At 38.2% G+C, this 22,901-nt stretch overlaps 1 protein-coding gene and 1 non-coding gene across 2 annotated transcripts; one reads left to right on the top strand and one right to left on the bottom strand.

Moving 5' to 3' along the window:
• Nucleotides 1–814: 814 nt before the first annotated feature.
• On the top strand, nt 815–896 carry TRNAS-UGA (transfer RNA serine (anticodon UGA)). Its single transcript has one exon. It is a non-coding gene; the product is annotated as a tRNA-Ser (tRNA).
• Nucleotides 897–1,543: 647 nt separating this feature from the next.
• On the bottom strand, nt 1,544–19,743 carry LOC143892599 (26S proteasome regulatory subunit 6A homolog). The gene is made up of 12 exons (XM_077397329.1): nt 19,349–19,743; nt 18,339–18,365; nt 14,170–14,329; nt 13,968–14,084; nt 12,041–12,148; nt 10,553–10,744; nt 8,475–8,666; nt 6,547–6,665; nt 5,752–5,839; nt 3,600–3,719; nt 3,182–3,322; nt 1,544–1,811 (listed from the first exon to the last, which is right to left on the bottom strand). Exons 1-12 carry the CDS (start codon nt 19,723–19,725, stop codon nt 1,734–1,736), a joined length of 1,719 nt encoding a protein of 572 aa, XP_077253444.1. The 5' UTR covers nt 19,726–19,743; the 3' UTR covers nt 1,544–1,733.
• Nucleotides 19,744–22,901: the final 3,158 nt, after the last annotated feature.

The raw sequence follows: 22,901 nt of genomic DNA, 5'->3' as shown, positions 1-22,901 counted from the left end.
CCCTAAACACAACAAATTTGCATGTGTCCCTTGGTTACTTGAAAATAGAAGTGAGAGAGAAGAAAAATAATTGTTGGGAATTAACCGGGTAGAACTCACCATTAAAAGCCGTTAGAGGGTGCCCATTCCCTTATAGCCCATCCCCATCTCCATCTCCATCTCCATCTCCATCACTTTACTGATGTGGGACTATTTGCTTTTGCGTGGAACACCAACAATCTCCTCTATGCCGAAGCAATGTGGACCATCTTGCGCTCCATTGCTTTTGCGTGGAACCCCAACAATCTCCCCATCATTGCTGAAGCAACGTCAATGTGGTGGCAATGTGGGAACCACAAGAGACTACACAAGGTTTTCCGAGATATTTTCCGAGGGACATTCCTGCCCCGAAGGCAAGCTGGGGTTACAACACTCTAAGCTCTAATACCATTTGTTGGGAATTAACCGGGTAGAACTCACCCCTAAAAGCTAGCTATTAGAGAGAGGGTGCAAATCCCCTTATAGCCCATCCCCATCTCCATCACTTTACTGATGTGGGACTATTTGCTTTTGTGTGGAACCTCAACAATAATGAACAAAGAATAGCCTTGGTTTTAGGGTGGTTTTGTTTTGGGGGAGCTGGTTGTAGAGGAAGAATACTTTGAACATCCAACTATTCCTAAATTGTTATCTTAAATGGGCAAGTTATTTTGATTAACGTAGCTCTACCAACCTGCTAAGTTGCAGTACTAAAAGAAGGTACGATTTGGTAAAAAATGATGGATAGTATATAATCAAAATGATAAAAAAAAGTAGTACTTCAAATTGCAGAAAAGTCGATATGTCCGAGTGGTTAAGGAGACAGACTTGAAATCTGTTGGGCTTCGCCCGCGCAGGTTCGAACCCTGCTGTCGACGTTTCTTTTTTAAAATTTCCCGTGTTCTTCTTTTCTTTATCATTTAACTACGTATTTATTTAAAGGGAAATGATATCTGCACGAGTGGAGCGCTTGTTTATCGAAACACCTCGGCGCAGATATCATTTCCATATTTAAATTCCCCTGATGAGATTTTTATGATAATTTTCATAGCGACCGCGCGCTTTTTGCTTCCGTGTTTTTCCAAGAAATAATATTAAATCAACCGAAACCTGGCCCCATTTTATGACAAAAAATTCCCCAAAATGGACCCCGTGTCCGTACATATATGTGCATATTTTTTAAGAAAAGTTCGATTCACAGTTTAGACTTTCACCTCTCGATACTTTCTTTCTACTTCTCACTACCTACGTAGTGAAGGAATTCAATGAGTTATTATAGAAGTTGCAATCCCCATACCCAAATAGAGCAAACAGATAAAGCAGGTAACATAGGTCTAAACCATGTCAATCAGAAAGGTGGTTTCTCTCCTGTTAATCTGTGAGATCTGATACTCACAGCCGCGCCTCTCTGTTTTAACCTTCATTCATTGGCTGTAGACTTCATTAAGAACTGTAACAGCTGATGAAAGAAGATTAAAATAGAGGGGCTGGGCTTAAAACTAAGTAAAGAAATGAACAACGCAAGTACAGAAGCAAAGTAGTTTCAATTACCTCAACAGTAAATGCACCCTTTAACTGAAAGAAAAATTAGGTTTACAACCAATACACCAACATTTGAAACACAATCTAACATCCTCCAATTCCAGAACGGGGTGTAGAGGACATTTACAGAATTTTTCATGAACCTTGCATGTTTAGAGGGATGTAAAACACTACTAGGCGTAGTAATTCAGACTGGCTTTCTTCTTGGCTTGAACTTGGATTATCCCTTCATTAAAGTCCTCATGGGTTACCTGAATAACAATGACGAAAGAATTCAGGAATATACCCTCCCACACTAACCATAGTTCAAAAAGCACAAGAAAAGAACCTGTTGATATTACTTGTTTGTCACAGGGTTACAGAATTATAAGGCAGTAAGAAAAGGAAACCAAAAAATTAATCTTGGAGACTAAAGCACATCATGGTAACAACAAAAATAGTTGCTACCCTTGTCCGTCGATGCAAAATGTGAAAGAAAACAGACATGTGTATAGCATGACAGGAACATAAAATAAATCGAAGAGACGACTACAATAATGATATTTTATATGGTGTGCGGCCGCATACTCCAGTATTTTTCAGAAACTACTCCAATTCATAGGATTATCGTAACCGTTCATTTGTTGGGTGACAACGTAAATAGCCTGTGCCCGATCATTTCCATAGGATGATCCTAACCCTCAGATCTATAAAGGACTGCACATTATGGAAACCTCTATATATCGGAGGGTTATGATCATCCTATGAAAATGATTTTGGGGGTGCAACCTATTTACGTTGCGGCCCAACAAATGAACGGTTCGGATCATCCTATGACAAATAGCACGACAAAGGTATCAGTTATGCAACAGCCAACAATATCTTGGGCGAGAAGCGTTTTGGCTTTCCATTTTGTATCGGCCTTTGACTTATGGGAGGGTTGGAGGGAAGTATGTTTCAGTAGAGTGGATCGGCCTATGGTAGTGCAGCGGTAAGAGGTTCCGCCTAATGGGATGCTCAAAGTTAATTTCGACGGGTCGAGTCTCGGGAACCCGGGTCCAACTGGGGTTGGTAGTCATTGACGAGATGCTTGTGGCAATGTTAGTTGGGCTTATTCCGGCCCTCTTGGGATATGTGATGCCTTGGAGGCAGAGGTGAAAGCAGTATATCAATGTATCAAAAGGCTTGATAGAGTGAGTATGGATTGTACTATAGTGGAGGGTGATTCACTTAATATGATTAGATGGTTCCGTAGATCGGCGTTGCTTCCTTGGACATTTTCTTCTATGTTTTATAAAATAGATGATCTAATCTCGGGTTCTTCTAATAGCTTTTATCATGTGAGGAGATCTGCTAGGGGTGGGGTTAGCTGTTTGGAGTTCGAGTGGTTTGACTTCTTACCTCCTTGAGAGTCTTCTTACTATCTCTGTATTTGTATTTCTCTTGTTTCTTTGGGGGGTCCATCTTGGCCCTCTTCTTTCTTAATGAATTCAATTTGCCATTTCAAAAAAGAAAAAGAAGCCAATAATGGCCAATTCCTAGTCCAAACATGGATAGAGTGCATAACAGTGCCAAATCTTAGTATCAAACACATTGACAACAGCAGAAAATAAAGTGTGAAAAGGGAGAAATAGAAAAGAACCTCAGTTGCATCTCGACGAAGAGCCAACATGCCAGCCTCTACACATACAGCTTTCAGCTGTGCACCATTGAAGTCATCTGTGGAACGAGCCAGCTCTTCAAAATTCACATCTGGGTGCACGGTCATTTTTCTTGAATGGATCTGCAATGGCAACAACAAACATCTAAAGTACAGGCATATGTATAAGGAACACTTTAAAACAGGATCCCTTTCAGAAAATAAAAACGGGATACGTATGCCTGATTGATTCGGAAACTTTAACGTGTTGTTGAGATACGTGCCCCTCTTTTTTTGTGGGATACTCGCGTGTCACGATAGAGGATCCCGTGCTTTTTTTTTTCAGAACAGGATCCTGTTTTCCTAGCAACCTCTATGTATAATATCAAAGACCACAGGAGGAGACGTCAATGTAGCCTACCTGCAAGATTCGGGCTCTTGCATCTTCAGTAGGGTGAGGAAACTCGATTTTGCGATCCAAACGACCTGAACGCATGAGAGCGGGATCCAGAATATCAGCTCGATTAGTTGCTGCTATGACCTGCACATCACCAAAATCATGCTTAAATACCAGTTCAATAAAAAAAGTCAGAAAATAAACTTGATTATTTATAGAGGAGATGGAATTAATTCAAGAAGTCTTTCATCTAAAAAGAACTTCATGATTATTACTCAATTTATGAATGCAGCAAAACTGCGAAAATGATGTGTATACAGATTATAATGCACAAAAGAAAATTCAGATACTAATAGAGTCAATATCAATATAAATAGATCCAACAAAGGTTCTTTTCTCGAAGTTCTCAATAAAATCCCATCATATTATTGTCATGTATAGGTTTCCAATACCTAGGGTTAATGGCATGTTGGACACGTTGAATAATGACACTTTTCTTTCCCCCACGATCGATTTGCAAAGTAGATATCACCGTACTAGAGTAGGTGATGAATGGAAGACTACTTTCAAGACTCGAGAGGGTCGACATGAGTGGCTAGTCAATCCCTTTGGTTTATCTATTGCATACAACACCTTTATGTGTGTGATGAACCAAGTCCTTCGACCTATTATAGAAAAATTAGTAAGTATGCTTTGATTATATCCTCATCTACAGTTTAAACTGCAACGAACATGTTTACCACGTTAAGAAAATATTCAAACCATTGAGGGAAAACAAATTATTCGTCAATCTCGAGAAGTAGTTTATTACAGACAGATTGCTTACCTTCTTGGGATACATTGTGTCGGCTCATGGTATTACAGCCTACCGAATTAAAGTTGAGGCCATAAGAAGCCGGTATGTGCCTGAATCCATCAGTGATGTGTGCTGGTTTCGCGGAGTTGTATCTTTCTACCAGTCATTTATTCGCAATTTAAGTTTTGCAATCACACTCAACACTGAGTGTATGAGGCAAGGAGGCGAGGTGTACTTTGCCGGACCCTATAATACGAGTAGATCTTCAACCTTATTAAAGCTAAAGACGGTGAATGCCCTGTTTTTATGGCTCCTAGACTTAGTCGCCTTTGAGGTTGATTGTGATGCACCACATAGGGAAAGAAGCTGTCTTTAACCAGGAAGGACGATACATAACATTCTTTAGTGAGAAGTTGAGCAATGTGTGCTTGAGGTACTTTACCTACGACGTCAAATTTTATGCCATTGTTCAAGCACTCAATCATTGGAGACACTACTTGATTCAGCAAGAGTTTGTATTCAACTCTGACCAGAAAGCATTTTTTTTAATGGCGCCCTGACCACAAAGCATTGTGCTGCATTAGTTTTCAACGCACCTTGAATAAGAGTCATGCGAAGAGGGTCACATTTTTACAAGAATACACATTTAATCATAGGCACAAATATAGAATTCGAAATAACGCAGTAGATAATTTGAGCACGAGGTCATATTTACTTGGGACCATGAGAGTAGTTTCATTTCTTCTGACTCTCAAGGACTAGCACCCAAAAGATACATTTTTTTGTCCTAATTGGGACTATTGTCCGTCGAAGGGCACTGATCCAAGCACTTCTTCTGTCATTCATGATGGATTTCAATTCCATGGAACTCGCTTGTGTATATCCGAGATATATTTATGCAAGAGCCTTATCCACGTGCTTCACAGTGGAGAGGCTTGGCAGGCTGTCTTGTGAAGAAGGGTGCAGACACCTTACACCGTAACAGCTGGAGCCAGATTGGATGCGATACTTCAGCGGCAACCAAGTGCAGTCACATAGGCCAAAATTTGTGTTGTTTCAAATTCTTTACTGTGATCTGCTGGTGTAAGACACAACAAAGGGGAAAGACCTAGGAGACTGGTCTTTATGTGACGGATACAAAATCCTTATTGGGAGTCACTATAGAGTCATTTTAACTGCAGTTTACATGTGTGGGATGACTAGTCCCCTTTCTGTATTCCAGTTACATCATTAATGAAATCACTATATTATAAAAAAAAATGAAAACATAATCCTCAAACTACAGTTGCTCATACCACATCAAATACAAACTCTATACGTGACAAATGGCTCCATAAAACAAAAGATTATTTACTACTAGAAAGAATGAGCAAAACTGACCTTTATCCTGTCATCACTGCTAAAACCATCAAGTTGATTAAGTAACTCCAACATTGTTCTTTGAACTTCCCTATCTCCACTAACTTCACTGGAGAAAAAGTATTGATAAACAGGTAATTGTTATGGATTTTTTTTTTTTAATGGCAAATCATTGTTATGGAATTTTGTTAATAGCTAAAATCTAATCCAACTAACCAACAACAGAAACTCAGTCACATCATTCAGTTCCTGCAAATCGTCTAAAGAAGGAATTAAAAAATGAAAATCATAATACAGCCAAGACCAGTGAAAGGACAAAGGACATAAGCTGCGAAAAAACTTAAAAGACAAATTCTCTTTTGAAAACTCAACCAGAGATTCAATATCTACAATGAACTAATCTCTCAAGCCGGCTTGGGTATTTCTCTAGATGGTGGCTTTCTTGAACAGACCTTCTGAGAAGCTCAGCGAATCCAGTCCCTAGATTGGCTCGAGTGTGCTTTAGTAAGAGATGGAAGAAAAATGGAAATATGGCTTCCAGGTTTCCATTTTCACTGAATTAATGGAAGAGGAGTTGTGGGGTTGCCAAGGGGATCATATGGAGACTCTTCAAAAGTCACTAGCAATAATCATTGTTCTCAGTGAAAAATGGATATTTTAAAGCAACTAATATTACATCGTAGCATGAATTTCCATAATGACTAAAATGTTTTGACCCAAGAACCATGATAGAATCTTTTAAAATGAAAACAAGATAACAGTCCCAAAATGTCAGGGCAATTCAATAAAGGTGCATAAGACAAGAACATGACTTACCTGTCGAACCGCTTCGTTCCAATTGCATCAATTTCATCAATAAAAATGATGCAGGGAGACTTCTCCTTTGCAAGTTGAAATGCATCACGGACAAGTTTCGCACCGTCACCAATGAACATCTGAATAAATTCCAGGTCAACTCTTGTTTGTCAAAAATATGGATAAAATATTCAGAGATGATAGAAAATAATAAACCCCCATCCCTAATTTAGCTAATTACTCAAGCAATGAACAGTGAAATTTCCCTAATATAATATAGTGACCCACTGCAAAATAAGCAATGCAAAAGCCAGATCTAAAACTATGGCATCAAGAGAACTAGCATGACGATAATAAAATACTAAGCAAAGCAAAACCAAATCTACGAATACTGCACCAACAAATAGAAAGATAAAAGTATTAACAGCAACATGAAGCATAAAAGGCCAGAGTTTCTTCAAATATGTTGCAGAATAATGCAGAGACAAATACAGTATTTTACAACAATTGTGATTTCATTCACTCTTCTACGTCAAGAAGTAGAGGCAAGGGCTTGACTTTCTGGGATGCCCTGATGAAGGAATTTTCCTCTTCCTACAGGGTCATTAAATGGAAGAGAGATGGATTAGAAAACCAATTTTGTTACTAATACCAGGAGCTAAACAAGTAGTCCTGTGTTTTGAGGGACTTATAAGGAGTAGATTCAAGAAATCTTCCTCATCCCATGAAATCATCTGCGTAGAAAATGGTTGAGGCTAGAGAGAGATGAGTAATAACTGAAATGTTAACTTCAGGATCTACAGGGTCTCTGCACAGATCATTCTCACTCTCGTGAACTTTTAGGGGCCGTCTGCACGCGGATTTTAGAATCTTGGATTTCCTTAAAATCCTGGATGGGAGACGAGAGAAGGAGACTGACCGTCTGGCTTCTCTTTAGAATCTTGGATTTTAAGCAAGAAATCCAGGCTTTAGAAATCTCTCACCCATCCTTTAGATGGGATGATCTCCTACTCTCTTGCTGACGGAAAGAAGGGCGAGAAATCAGAAAACGATGGCCGGTCTCCTTCTCTCGCCTCCCATATGTGATTTTGAGGAAATACAAGATTCTAAAATCCGCATATCCAAACGGCCCCCTAGAGTCTAGAATTTCTGGAATTTCACAGGCAATGTCCATTTCTAGAGCCAAGAGAAGCCCAACATAGAGCTTGGGATTTGTTCAGGAGTCGTCCAGCCTATTTTAATGGGCTGTTTGGATGCAGGGGAAAAATTATTGGCAAACTCATTTTCTCTAGAGAAAATTTTCACTGGAAAATGTGTTTTCCAGCATTTGGTTAACTCATTTTCCATAGAAATTTCTTTCTAAAATTGAAATTTTTTCCCTGATTTCTAGGAAAATCCGATGAAAAAAAAAAAGAGAAATTCCTTGGCCAATTACAGTTGGTTCAGTTGAAAGTGTCTTTTATATATGTCGCATCATGATCGTGTTGATGGTCATGACGTGTCTTTCCAGCATATTCGCAGATCGGAAAATGAGGAAAGCTGATTAGATGGCAACATATGGTGTCAATTGCAGCACCATATTCCCTCATTGTACTGCCCTAAGGATTTGGATGTTGAGTCTACTATTTGGCTGTTGTTGTGTTTCTCTCTCGACCATCTCGGTCTATGACCTGTTGTTTTCTCTTTGCTTTTTTGAATAATGTTTTCTTTGCCATTCAAGAAAAAAAATGCCACACCTTGATTTAGTTGCATGCCTTCTGAGGTTAGTTTCTATAGAAGTTTAGAAAAGGTATCAATATATCAGATCGTAGGAAGTTCACAAAAATGCATATATATCAAAGTTATACGATGAATGTAAATGCAAAAATCTATATATCTCTAAAAGGCATCATAGTAAATAGAAAATTTGTGCATAAGGTTTAAGAATTTCTCAGTAGTTGAATGGTAACCTGAACCAGTTGAGGACCAGCTAACTTCAGAAAAGTAGCATTTGTTTGTGCTGCACAGGCACGAGCCATTAACGTTTTGCCAGTGCCAGGAGGTCCGTATAAAAGTACTCCTTTGGGTGGACGGACTCCTAACTTTTGAAACCTCTCTTTATGGGTCATAGGCAAAACAATCGCCTCCACGAGCTCTTGTATCTGCAAAAAACATACCAATGCTAATAAAAGTAGGACAGAAACTTACGGAGTGAACATTAAAGCGATCCTCTACCTAAAAAGATATAACAATTTAATTACATATAATTAGTTATTCCGTTATTAAAAAAAAAATTGCATATAATTAGGTGTTAACCCCATAGCAAAACGTGATTCGGCAAAAAAAAAAAAAAAAAAACAGGACATGAAAAATTCGAGTTTAATACGGCATTGGTTAAAAAAACATAGTCAAGAAGAATGGAAACACAAAAAACAAAATTTTGTCATATACAAAATCAGGGGGGGGTGTTAAAGTTGAAAAGGTTGCCAAAATACATGTTTAATACGTTTAAAACGGATTTTAAACGTGTTCTAAGGGGGAAGGAGGGAGATTCGGCCCAGTGATTTGTGGAATCATACAGGCCCCTGAATAAATTTGTTTCATCTTGGTGCTTTAGTGGCCCTTTGGTAGGTGCAACTAAAGGCCTGAATGAAGAATATTTTCACGTGTTCTAACATAACCCATGTTATTCCCACACTACCGGGCAGAATCAACAAACCTTGAGTAAGAGATGTAGCGGCAAAGGCAAAGGATTCTGGAAGAGCAGCACATATAACAGATGAAATGAAAGAAAATGATAATGTGGTGACAAAGCAGAGATTGGGGAAACAACCAATGTTTGATCACGAAATAAATTTATCTGTAAATCAGTACTCCAGCAAGAAGGGCATTCTTGCACTAACGATGCTATACCAAATCCCTCGAGCACGAGATATCAAACAACTCGATGAATCTGAGGCCTGATACCCTAACTTCGGCACCAGAAAAACATTGGTATTCTTCAAATTGAAAAGGCAAACACTAATTCAACAATTTTCTCAAATAGCCCACATGGCAACTTGTCTGGAGTTCTAGAATGTAGATAAACAGAGAAGTAGTTTTTTTTTGGTAGGCGAGAGAAGAAGATATGTAAGTTGGGGCGGGGGGGGACGCTTTGAGGGAAGGGATTCCGGTGGGTGTGTGTGTGTGTGCGTGTGTGTGTGTGTGTGGTGTGTGTGTGTGTGTGTGTGTGTGAGAGAGAGAGAGAGAGAGAGAGAGAGAGAGACGTTTACCAACTTATGCACTATAACATCCTGTCAGAAGTCTTTTCAAAAACATCCTGTCAAAAGTAAATAAGATAAAGAGGTGGATGGCTAAAAATAGGGGTGGAAATATCACCAGCCCATATAAAGGTAGAAACTAAGAAACACGAATGCTTGAGGATCTTGGCATATCATTATGCTGGTTTGTATATAAAAAAGGACAATCATGAGGATTGGAATGGCTAACTTAAGGGGCAGCAATATCAGGCCACATATAAATGACCCATTGATATCTACACTCCCTTGTTTAGTTCGTGGCATTCATCACTTTATTAAACAACTTTTTTAATGGCTTGTTAATAGCTTTGGGGAATTATAACAACCTTTCAGAGTAAATTAGAAAAATGTAAAATAAAGAGGGGTTATCATTATGAAAACAAGGGAACATGGAAACACCGAAACATATACATGCACATGTGTGAACACATATTTGAGGATGGTTTCCATCTAGTATGATGATAACCATCTATTCGTTGCACCGTCTTCACTGTTACATCTGGTGGGCCCCCAGATCATACACCTAGCCCTAGAGATCCCCACTATGAGCAGGTCACAGCCCAAATGTTTTTGTTAGAAAAGGCAGGTATAGTAAAAAACAGAAAGGGGTCCCAGGTCTGAGGCAGCCCCAAGCCCCAACTTCTGACCAAGTCACAGCCCAAAAGTTGCACTAATGGACAACTCTAACCACCCTATCAATTACAGGTCCATAACCACTATTTGTCATGAAATAGAAGGCAGAAGTTCACCTGTTTCTCGAGGCCACCAATATCGTTGTAATCTTCGGTTGGCTTTTCATCAACCTCCATTGCCTTTACACGTGAATCATATTCAGAAGGGAGAGTATCCAATATCAAGTAGCTATCTTTGTTTACCCCAACCAAATCGCCGGGTTTCAGCTTATCAGGGTCAACTAACCCAACAACGGGCAAAAAGATTGTCTACAATCAAGAAGAAAAGTATAAGTAGCTGTCCTCCAAGGCTCCATAAAAGGATGATCAAAACTTTAATAACTATAGATTCAAGAGAAGAAAAGTATAAGTAGCTGTCTTCCAAGGCTGCATAAAAGGATGAGCAAAACTTTAACAACTGTAGATTCAAGATTTCCAATTAAGCATTCCTTAACCGGAGGACAAAAAATCCGTAAACTAAATAAATAAAAACAATATTGAAAGCAAACTCTTTAAAAGTACTGACAGACTAATTTCAACGAATAGAAGTGCATGGTGCATTTTCGTCTGCAGACTAATTCACAACTATTCATGGTGGAAGCAATATTGGAAAAAATTAGGGTAGAAGCTAATTTTACCTTAAAAATAGATCAACATTCCAAGCAAGATTTGCAAGGAACATAAAACCCTAACATTATGAACACAAGTACATGTGTCTAGAAGTATTTGTGGCAAATTAAAGTGTATGGAATTTTAAGTTTCTATCAAGAATAAAATAGTTATCCTCAAAAATGCTAACAACTATATACAAGAAAATAATCGACCTCTGAATTTGATAAGTGATTTTTTGTTAAAAAATTTACGTACGAAGAGTTAGAACCTATGCAACCCAATACTTGTAAAAGCTCAGAGTACCAGCATATCTATAGATATGATTACAGGTATAGAATATGGCATGGAAACGGCTCATGCCTTATCTGTCTGTTTACGAAATTTTGTGAACCAAAATGTTTATAACTATAATTGCATATAATGAAGAAAATTCAAACTAGTAAAAAGACTCCTTGTGTCTTGTTATTTTAACTCCTAATAAGTTTTGAAACAGATTTCAACTAATTCAGCTTTAATAAAAAGAAATATCACACACAGGCTAAACCCCCATTCAAGCAACGTAAGTTAAACCCCCATTCCAGGCCCTCACACAACTATTTTATTTTTCCTCACATAAAATGACATAATTTCCTCTAATGAACTAATTCTAAGTCCGACAAAAACTCCCATGAATACAAGATATAATTTCAACAGAGTTACTATAGGACCCAAAGTTCAGTATGTGAATAGAATAGCCAATAATTCTTTAATTCATGATTAAGAACGTGCAACAGCTGCATGCATGAGAGGATAGCAGACGACGAATAGATAACCAAGGAGATCACTTGATATTTCAATATTCACATCAACATTTACAGTCGACTAATTGTAAGGATCTTACCTAAGAAATAGCAAGAATATGTAAATGCTAGAACAATCCAAAAAATATGAGTGAAAGAGAAAATGTGGGCTCACTTGACGTGTAGATGTTTTCAGTACAACACACTTCCCTTTCCTTTGTGAATCTAAATCAACATTAGCACCATCTTCCTCGGCCTCATCTTCGGGGTTCATCTCCAGAATCTAAGGAAGCAATACATCATTGTTATTGTCCTCCAATAAATGCAAAATGTATAGATATAAGAGTAAAACAATACAAGTACAGGATGCTTGGCCACAAAAATACTCATTGAAGAAATTGCCAACTATTACTCCATGCATGAAATACTTCCAAACCTTAGAGCCACCATGGTAAACAAAAAGCAGAGAGCAATAGAAGAATTAAACCATGTATATTAAAGAATTAAATTTTTTATGCCAACCACATGCTTGACGATATTTATGAGATGTTGAAGGCTGCAGCTTTCAATGTTTACCAGGTTTATAATTGTCTCATCAACTAGTGTAAGCTACTTTACTGTGATGAAGCATTCTGATAATGTTACACAAACCTGAAACTTCAGCTTGATAGGTGCAATGGTGCATACTAATAGACTCTCCAAATGTCCCTCTTTTTTAATTGTACTCTCCTAATGTGACTAATGGACGAACAACGAGAAGCTTGCTATCTTGACGTGATTTAGTATTAGTTTTAGGAGTAGTTTATTGATGGACTTGATTAATTACATATTCTTAGGGTTTTACTTTAGTTTAGTTGCATTTTTGTGGTCCTAGATGTGGGGATGTCCACATCATGATATTTTTATTGAAATAAAACCCATATTATGATCCTAAATTCCCAGACAGTAACCTGCCAACCTTAGGTTTGCCCCATATCTGGACACTTCTACTTTGGATTTTGGCCATGGTGATGCTTGGAAGCATTGAACACTCGCATACACGTAAACCTATGTAAGGTAGATATGTAGAAGGCCTATGATAGAGTTGATTGGTGCTGCTTCAATTGGATTTTGTGATGGGGCTTGTGGGAATTGGCAGCAGCCGGTAGATGTAATGGTAGGATGTATCAATGTATTTCATATGCCTGGTTTTCGATTCTCATTAATGGGCCTTCCAAATGCTCTTTTAACGGAAAGGGGACTCCGTCGAGGGGATATACGGTCATCATTCTCATTAATGGGCCAAATTGATGGAGTAAAAAGACGTAGGGGCAGACTGAAAACAACTTGGGTAGAAACAGTGAGGAAAGACTAGATGGCTAGGAACGATAACAGAGAACATGACCTTGGATAGGATAGAATGGAAGAAAATGATCCACGTAGAAGAACCCAACTAGAACCAGGATTAGAAACGGGCAGATTCCTTTTATCTTCTTCATGAATTTTTTTTCTAAAGGATTCATTTAGCCGACCCCAACTAGTTTGGGACAAAGGCTTTGTTGAGTTGAGTTGAGTATAGTTGCGGTGTCTAAAAGCAGTATGATGGACAAGGCTCGAGTTGGCGGGCCGTAGAGGGATTCAGGATTGGATCTGTGGAGGCGGAGATCACTCATTTCATTATGCGAATGACACTCTTTTATTTAGTATCCTATCAGGGAATAAAGTCAGTAATCTCATAGTAATTCTAAGACAGTCAAAACTACTTCCAACCAGAGATATTTTTTAATGGTGAAGATTAATTCATGAGATTTTTTTCAATGGTGAAGATTAATTCATGAAAAGGACCCTTGATGGAGTAGGTCAAAGATAAACCCAAGCAAAAGGAAAGAGAAAACTACATCAAACCCTGAAGAGAAAACTTCCTTATTAGACATTGCAGCATCACAAGGTTAGTTTTAACATGAAGAGAAAACATCTAAAGATCGTAATTACCACAAAACCTAGATTGAATACAAAAAAAAAAAAAAAAAAAAGTCTACGAATAAGAGGACTCAAAAGTACACCAAAATTAGGTTTTCTTTCGTGATGATAAAACAAACATCGGATAAATCAAATCAAATTACCTCAACGATATTGCCGACTAAATAAGGAAGCTGTTTGTTGAGCTTTATCTTTTCCTGATTCTCCTTTATCTTTTCCTTGAATGATTCTAACTCTAAATTAGTTCTCTGCAACTCTTCCTGAGAGAAAAAACAAGAGAAGAATTGTAAAATTAGGGTTTGCTGGGAATGAAAAGAAGAGATGGAAATAAGGGATTTATCTAACCCTAAGGATTCTGATCTCGTTATCGAGGAGGCGAGATGCCCTAACGATGTCGTCCGAAGACATTGAAGCGAGCTGGTCGTCTTCCATGTTCGTGTCTTCGACCATGGCGGTAGCCATTAGAGAGATGAACGAGCTCTGTTCTAGAGAGAGAGAGAGAGAGAGAGTCTGTTCTTGCGAAGCAAGGTATGTATAAAGTTTGGGAAAATTAGAACTTATAGATCTGATCTGATCTGATCTAACCCGGGATAAAATGACTTAAGGGAGATGATATTTTCACCACCCCCCTTAGGATTATGCGCCCACTTTTGACTTGATTTGACGTCAAAAAGCGTTAAACTGTTAAAGTTTGCCCACAAATCACAATTCGGTCAACAGTGGGGCGCATAATCCTACAGGTGGACTTAAAAAATCATTACCTAATGGCTAAATAGGCCTCGATATTGAAACTTGAAAGAGAAGATTGTAATGGCACCCCCTTCTGTTGATATTGGCACTCTTCTCTATTTTTACACTTTTTATCTGTCACAGTGAAAAATTCGCGACTGATTGTCGCATAGTGGGCTAGAAATTAGCCTTTCACATTTTTGTGAAGGGCTGAGATTAAAATCATGGGTTTCAGTACGATTTTTATTTTTATTTTTTGTATTTTGGGGTGAGACGAGAGCTGAAACAATCTCAATTCAAGGGTGTTTAACCTTTGTCTAAGGCCATTGTTTTTCAACCATGATTTTATTTTTATTTTTTACCATGGAGGGCCTGCTGGTTGGAAATTGTGGCAACCGATTGTGAGCCCCAATAATAGGTTTGGGGCTCACAATCAGTTGCCAAAATCTCAAATGAACAGGGTCGGAATGTTAGGCCATGCTTGTTTGAGACTAATGCTCTGTTTGTGTTCGTTTTAGATTGTCATAGTCGATTGTGAGCCCCAAATCGATTGTTGGGCTTAAAACTATTGAGCCCAATAATAGGTTTGGATTCACAATCGGTTGTCACAATTTAAAACGAACAGTGCTTATGCTAATTGATTGTGAGTCCAAAGTCAATTATTGGACCCAAATTTACATTTAATTTTGAGGCCAATAATTAGTTTTGGACTCACAATCGGTTGGAATAATCTCAAACGAATAGAGCTTTAAGCCTTGCTCGTTCCAGATTGTGACAACCATGTTTGAGCAACTTTTTTTTTTTTTTCTCTGTTTTTTCAGTTTTTTCTTGCCCTCTCCTCACCCACTGTCTTTCATGCCTCTCCCTCACCACCCTTACCAAGAACATTGGGTAAGATAATATTCCATGGAAAAGAATTCATGGTTTCCAGACATGGCCTAAGCGTGGCGCCTAGAAATCAAGTGTTCATTTTTTGTGAAGGGTTTAGATTAAAAACATGGTTTTTATGGTTTTTCAGTGAGATTAATTTCAACCCTTTCACAAAAAAGTAAAAGGTTGATTTTTGGGCAACCCACTTAGTCACAGTCTCTTATAATTCCCAACAACAACTACCATTTGTTAAGGAAAGATGCGGTGAGAAGCACTTGAGAACCTTGACTCGGCTCCACCTATATTGAATTACATAGCATGTGATTGGGCCCTAGTGTGGTTCTTATTGATATAATGGGCAGCCCAAAAATACTTCCAGGGAAGATGATCCTAGCCCACTAATTTAATTGTCATAAAAAATAGACCGCTTAGAGAATATCAAAGTCATTGGATCACTGTATGTATTTTACATCTCGTTTTACTAGGTGCAGTGGATGAACAAAAAAGGAAAAGTTTAAGGTGTAAAAGTTTACCAAGTAAAGGCTTTACTCAGAAAACTATTACATGATAGTAGTTTTAATGTGATTGGAATGGACCCTCAAGGAAACAATGCTTTGTCTTAAGATATTCAGATGGACATAAGCTCATTTGTTACTTGCAATGTAAGGAGGGGTTTACACTAAATAGATAAATTAATTAACGAATCAAATGAATTAAAATATTTTTGATACATAGAGAGAGGCCCAAAAAATAGAAATTAGAGGTAGGGTAACAACCATTGATCTCCATCAATGTAAGTAGCATTAAGGAAAGGGGAAGCTTGGGTGTCATTCAGTTTGAGCACATAAGGCGCCCTCAAAGTTGCATTTGCTCCTCCACCATAGCAATCGTACTCTCCATAGAAGATAGTCCTGTTCCTCCCACAAACCAAGTGTGAGAAACTGAAACTCATAAACAAACCCATTAAAGAGAGCTTTGATCCTTACTGGTCTCTAGTGACGTCGTTGAAGTCGTTCCATCCCTCCGGCGAGATGATCTCGGACATGAAAGTGTAAGCAAAGACCACACGAGAGAACGGCCGCCATGCTCGGCCTAACCATATCCTACCAGTTCCGCCTATAGTGCAGTTAAGAAATGCGAATCCAGTGTTCTCGATATTGGATGTTCGACCGTGTGCGGTAACACAGCCATTTATGATCCTCATTCCTAGTGGAACTGGATTGGCAATAGAACTCAATTGACAGTTCTGAAATCATGGAGGTAAAGGGTTAGATTTGTGAATAATGAGGAATTCCAGAGTGAAGACATATATTTTTCTTTCAAGAAACATTTCATACAATTGAACTATGATCTTTTTTGCCTACTATAATCATTAGGAGGAATCATATGTACAAGCCCTTGTTTAACATGGATTTTTTACTAGTTAATTATAGCAAGTTAGTAAAATGATTGCAGAAAGGAGATTTCGAAAAAAATCATTAGTAAAATTATTCTTTGTCAAAAGTCCTTTTAATAATGACACTTCTTCCCTCATTTTACAAGTACATAACTAGTCGCTAAGCTGATCAATTCCCAAAAAGCTATCAACAGCCAGTAGAAAAGTGTTTAGAGAGGAGTCTCATCATCAAACAAGGGAGTGTGGATGTCATTACCCAGATCACTATTTTAGTAATTGGACTAGAGTATAATACTAACCTAAGTGGCATTGGAAAGGATTTTGTTTCTTCTCAGGACACTCTAGAGAATTATCTACGTAAAAAGTTTGCATATATGCATGCAAAAATAAATCCTCTCATATTTATATACACATTAGTACAGAGAAAAACATTAGATACATAAAAAAAACAGAAAAAAATGAAAGATATGGTGATATATGTAGAGGTACCTCGTATAAAGACCTTGCATTACCGAATATAAAATCAATGGATCCTTGGATGAAGCAATCCCTGAAATAATGTCTACCCCTATCGTCGTGAAGGGTGTCTTGTGCTCCAAAGAATCCACAGCCCCAGAAGGCAGTTTGATCTCCTGCTATTCTAATGGCCACTGCTTGAGCTCCAACATCACCAGGTTTTGGAAGTGGAGCTACATTCTAATGTAAAAGGTAAGCATGGAGGATTAGTGCTAGATAACATGATTAGGCTACATAATGTAGTTTAAACATAACAGACCTATAAACAGACTCAAATTAACTTAATTAGAATAAGCATCTTTTGTGTTAGATACAAGAAATGTGACATCTATGTAGTATGATTTTTAGTAGTTTCTAAAAAAAATTATTCCATTAAGGCAATGTTTGGTAACCATGCAACTTTTTTCCATGGTGAGGGAGGTACTTAGGTTGGAAGGGGGAGAGACTTGAGAGAGCATGAATGAGGAGAGGGTGGGAATTGGCTAAAAACATGGGAGAAAATAAATTGAATTCTTAGGCCCCCCCCAACCCCCCCACACACACACCACCCTTTTATCATCTTTTTCTTACCCTCTCTTCACACAGTCCCTCTGATCTAAGGTCTATCCCTCTCCTGCCTTTCCTCAGCATTGGGTAAGCTAATAATCCATGAAAAAAAATTCATGGTTGTCAAACATGGCTTAAGTTTGTGGTACTTTCGATGTAAAATGGGCGTTAAACAAATTTTACTCCCATTTTTAAACGAGAAAATGTCATCAAAAATGTTTTATGCCCTTTTATGTTGAAAGAAATGGAGCATAATTAAGTTATAATTTTGTAAAAGAGTGGAAGCAAACAAACAATGTAAAATTGTCCCACCATGAAGCTTATGTTCTTGGCTATGAAATTGGCAGCAAATATTTGGATCGACGCGCTGAAGAATGTACCACCAGCAGAGTTAGCAGTGTCATTCCACACTATCGCTGTTGATTCCATCCCTTGCCCTTGAAATGTAATATTGGGTTTTGTTCTTGGCACCATCACCTTCTCACTGTACTCATTTAGTCCTAGTTACTAAGGAGCACAGAAAAACCACTCAAACAACTAAATTAAAAGGCTAAGGCTCTATTTCTTTCGAAGTAAAATATGCACAAAAAAAATTTTACCTCCATTTTAAGAGGAAAATGAACATAAAATTTGTTTCATGCACATTTTATGCCAAAAGAAAGGGAGACCAAGTAACTCACAAGAAAAAAAAAAAAACCCTTTAAACAACTAAGGCTGAGGCTCTGTTTCTTTCCACGTGAAATGGGCGTGAAACAAATTTTTCCTCCTCTTTAAGTGATAAAATTATGTCGAAAGAAACAGAGCACAAGTAACTCACAATTAAAATGCCTGTGTTGATCCATATAATGGTTCTCTTTTGGCTTAGTATTTAGGCTACTCTACTTCTTTCGACTTAAAGTGGGAGTAAAACAAATGTTACCTCCATTTTAAGTGGAAAAATGGACATAAAATTTGTTTTACGCCGATTTATATCGAAAGATTCAAAGCCCAAGTCACTCACAACTAAATTCCTGTGTAAATCCGTATAATGGTTCTCTTTTGGCTAAGTATTTAGGCTTGTGAAACAAGCAATTACTCCAACAGCTTATGCCGTTGGAGATGTGTTATTTAATCTTTGATACTTTACCACCCCCCCTCACGTATGATCCCTTTTTTTAAAGTTGGCCTACACATGGCACATGTGGCCCTTGTTAGGTTGGCCGTTACATATGGATTTTTAATAACAAGGAGGTTTGAACCCAGGCAACCACTCTGATACCATGTGAAACAACCAATTACTCCAAAAGCTTAAGCCGTTGGAGATGACATTATTTAATATTTTATACTTTAACAAGGCTAAGGCTCTATTTCTTTCAACATAAAATGAACTTTCAAGGTAAAACAATTTTTACTTCCATTTAAAGTGTAAAAAATGGACGTATTTTACATCCATTTTATATCGAAAGAAAAGAAGCCCAAGTGACTTACAAGTAAATGCCTGTGTTGATCCATATAATGGTTCTCTTTTGGCTAAATATTCCAACTGTGTCCACTGCCGACTGCACCGTGGTAAAATTACAACATCCATTCCGATCCACGCAGAGAAACGACGTTGTGTTAGTGTCCGGCGGAGGGATATCAGGAGGGAAATAATCACAGATGGGTGTAGATTGCCTTTTGTGGTGGTGATGATGGGAATGGATTTTATATGTGGTGAGGGTTGAAATGATGTGAGATGAGAAGCTGCTTAAAGCTACATTGATGAGGTTTTGGGGGTAATGTGGGTTTGGAATAAGGAGTTGCGTTGATAAGAAAGCTGCAAGAATAGCAGATATAAGAGTGAGAGAAACTCCCTTGGGATTCATATTGAGGAGAGAAGGGAATAATAGAATAGATGGAGAGAAAGAGAGGAGGGAGGGAGATTTTTCAAGTGGAGGAAACATTGAAATGCACTTGAAGCACAAGGCTAAATAGCATGTCTTGCAAATTACCCATTCCCCGTATGGGTTGGACGTTTGTAAACCTACCAATCTTACTATGGGTGTTGCTTGAAGGAACAAGGCCAATCAAATCACAGTTTCCCCCCTACATTCGTAGTTTGATGTGGTGCATCTGTATATATGGAAGGTTGGCTTCACCTTTGATAAATCAAAACCATCCCCACCTTTGATTCCCCAAGGCCCAAATGTCAGTTCCATCGGATGCTCGTAACTGTCCAATCAAATTTATCTTGTTCATTGGATGTGGGCTACATTTATTCATCGTCATCTTCGTCTTCAAATGTCAAAGAATTTGCCGATAAAACACACATTTCTCATAAATTTTAGAATAATTATTCGTTAATTTTTGTCGTATGACTATTTCGTAAATGACAATTACTGACCCACTTCTGCCTCATTTATGTGATGGGTGTTAAAGTATAAAAGATTAAATAATGCCTTCTCCAACATCTTAAGCTTTTGGAGTAACAAGTTATCTCACATGGTATCAGAGCAAAGGTCCTGGGTTCAAACCTCCTTGATAGTAAAAATCCACTTGCAATTAGACCTGGCAAAAAGTGACTCGGACCCGCGGGTCCACCTGGCCCGCCCGTAAATTCCGGGTCCGGGTCACCAATCTGTGACCGGTTTAAAATTGACCCGCGGGTCCACCCAGCCCGTCAAAATTGGGCCGGGCCGGGTGGACCCGCGGGTGCCCGTAGAGAATTACAAAAGTTTTATTTTGTCCTTTTATTCCCGTAATTGTCATATATTTTTTATTTTCTTTGTAGTTTTTTTTGGTAATTGTCATATTTCAATACACTCTTTTGGTACTTTTTTGGTAATTTTTCTACTTTGGTTCCTTTTTCGGTAATTTTTCCATTTAAAACTTAGTAACTGTATGATTATTATAAATTGCTATTATTTTATTGCTAGCGACCTTTGCGCAATCCGTACTTCTGTCAAATCTTTGCAGCAAAGGATGTGGACAAGCCGAAAAGTAGACTAGGGGAAGGTGGCTAGCGAATCCCTATTAAAAAAAAATTCTTAAAAAATAATATGTAAGAAATTCGGGCGACCCGCAGGGTCCAAGCATAGTGACTCGTAAAATTTTCTGGGTCATTTTGACCTGGACCCGTACGGGCCAGGTCAAAACCGGCCCGGCCCGCCCGTTTGCCAGGTCTACTTGCAATGGCCAAACCCAAAAGAGGGGCCACATGTGCCACGTGTAGGCAAACCCTAAAAGAGGAGCCACACATGAGGGGGAGTGTTAAAGTATAAAAGATTAAAGAACGCCTTCTCCAACACCTTAAGCTTTTGGACTATTTGGAGTAATTGGTAGTTTCACAATGGGATCAGTCCTGTTTAGGGTTCCGCCAGCCGATAGTTGATTTTTTAAGTCCTCTATCTTACCTTTGCGATGTTCACTGGGGATGGGACCAAGACCATGTGGGTCGCCTCATAATGTTCTAAGAGATGAACGGACTTGATTTCACAAATAAATATAAACGATACACATTTTGAAGTTTTAGGGTTGCATGATTGAGTAGAACTCACAAAAAGGCCTATCTAATTGGATGGTTTAGAAGAATCAAAGTTAGGACCCACTTTGCCGTATAGAAGCATTCCTTCTTATCCGAGTATTCATTTAAGTTAGGGTCCTTATATCCAATTTCCTTCTTACTTGACTTTCACGCACAGGCATCGATCAAGGGGTAAGATCCCCTTGATCGTCTGATTGATGTGAGATTGGCTATACGGCCCCACAGTGAACAGCCAATTGAATGGCCCTGATCATACCATACCATGACGTCACATCTATGGTGACCAGAAAGTGAGAGTTGGAAAGAGAATAAGAGAGTGTATGTAGCAATCCTCATATTATTCAAATAAAAGCCAACATGAGGTTGGAATCAAGCAAGGAAAAGGAGGGTAGCTTCCCTCTCATTTTTAGCTCTAGGGCTTTGAAAAATGACATTAGATGAAGATGATATAGGTAGCAAGAGAAGGAGAAAATCAGAAACGGATCAGATTTGCTTCAGAGGCAACTTTTTCTCATACTCTGATTAAGAAACCCATTTTGGAAGGATGTGCTTTAAGAGAATGATGCCCGACCGTCAAAGCAACAAGGGCTAGGTGGTTTGCTGGTATGGGCAAACCACCTAGCCCTTGATTTTTCATCGGGTCAAAATAGGCCGATTCGGCAGCTTTTTGTTCAATTTCTCGTGGAGTCAAATTTTCATCAGTTCGAGTCAAGGGGATAGCTCCCTGGCCTCTAATTTCCATATAAAAGACACGACGGGAATAAAGGCCCTCTTCGGACACATTTGGCATGGGGCTAGAACCTTGTTCAGAGATGTTTTTGCTGGTATTGACCCGGATTTGGGGATTCTCCTAATTTCTGTGTATACTAATACAATATATATATATATATATATATATATAATTTATTATTCTTGCTCTTTTTGATTGTTTTTTGTTTGTTATTGTCTTCTTTATTAGAGTTATATTTCCTTCGGATGAATCTAAAATTCCAGAGTCGTAAGGTCATATGATTCTAGTTCTTCCATTTCTTTGTTCTGAACCACTCTTTCAATTCTTCGCTCTTTCTCGTCTATATCCTTAACTTCATCTGTTTATTCATTCAATCCACAGCCACCAAATGAAAAATCAAACCCTTGTGATTCTCACGGTCGGGCATCATGTAAAGACTCGTGTTTTAAATAACACACTACTGTTTTGATAACAATAGCCACTCTTGTGGTTTGCGGGCATCTATTTTAATTTTAATTTTAGTACCCAATCTATTTTTAAACAGTTTATTAACTTTAATTGATGTAAGAACAAATTTTCATTGTGAAGATTTGAAGATCTGTAGTTCCCTTCATTTATGGGTACTGAACAGATATCTAATCTGCTAGTATAGAAGTGCATTTTTTTTAAAAATTGTTGATAAAGTGCTTTTTCTAATTCTCTAGCTTTCATGGCATTAATTAGATACTGAAATGTTCGGAACCTGCTTCTTTTTCAAGAGAAAGAGAATAAATTCTTGTGTAACATCT

Source organism: Tasmannia lanceolata, unplaced genomic scaffold (genome assembly GCF_043159265.1).
Source record: "Tasmannia lanceolata isolate RefF3 unplaced genomic scaffold, GAP_Taslan_0.1 ptg000015l, whole genome shotgun sequence".
Lineage (NCBI taxonomy): Eukaryota > Viridiplantae > Streptophyta > Magnoliopsida > Canellales > Winteraceae > Tasmannia > Tasmannia lanceolata.
The sequence above is the reverse complement of the archived record's forward strand: the minus strand, read 5'-3'. Positions and strand labels throughout refer to the sequence as shown.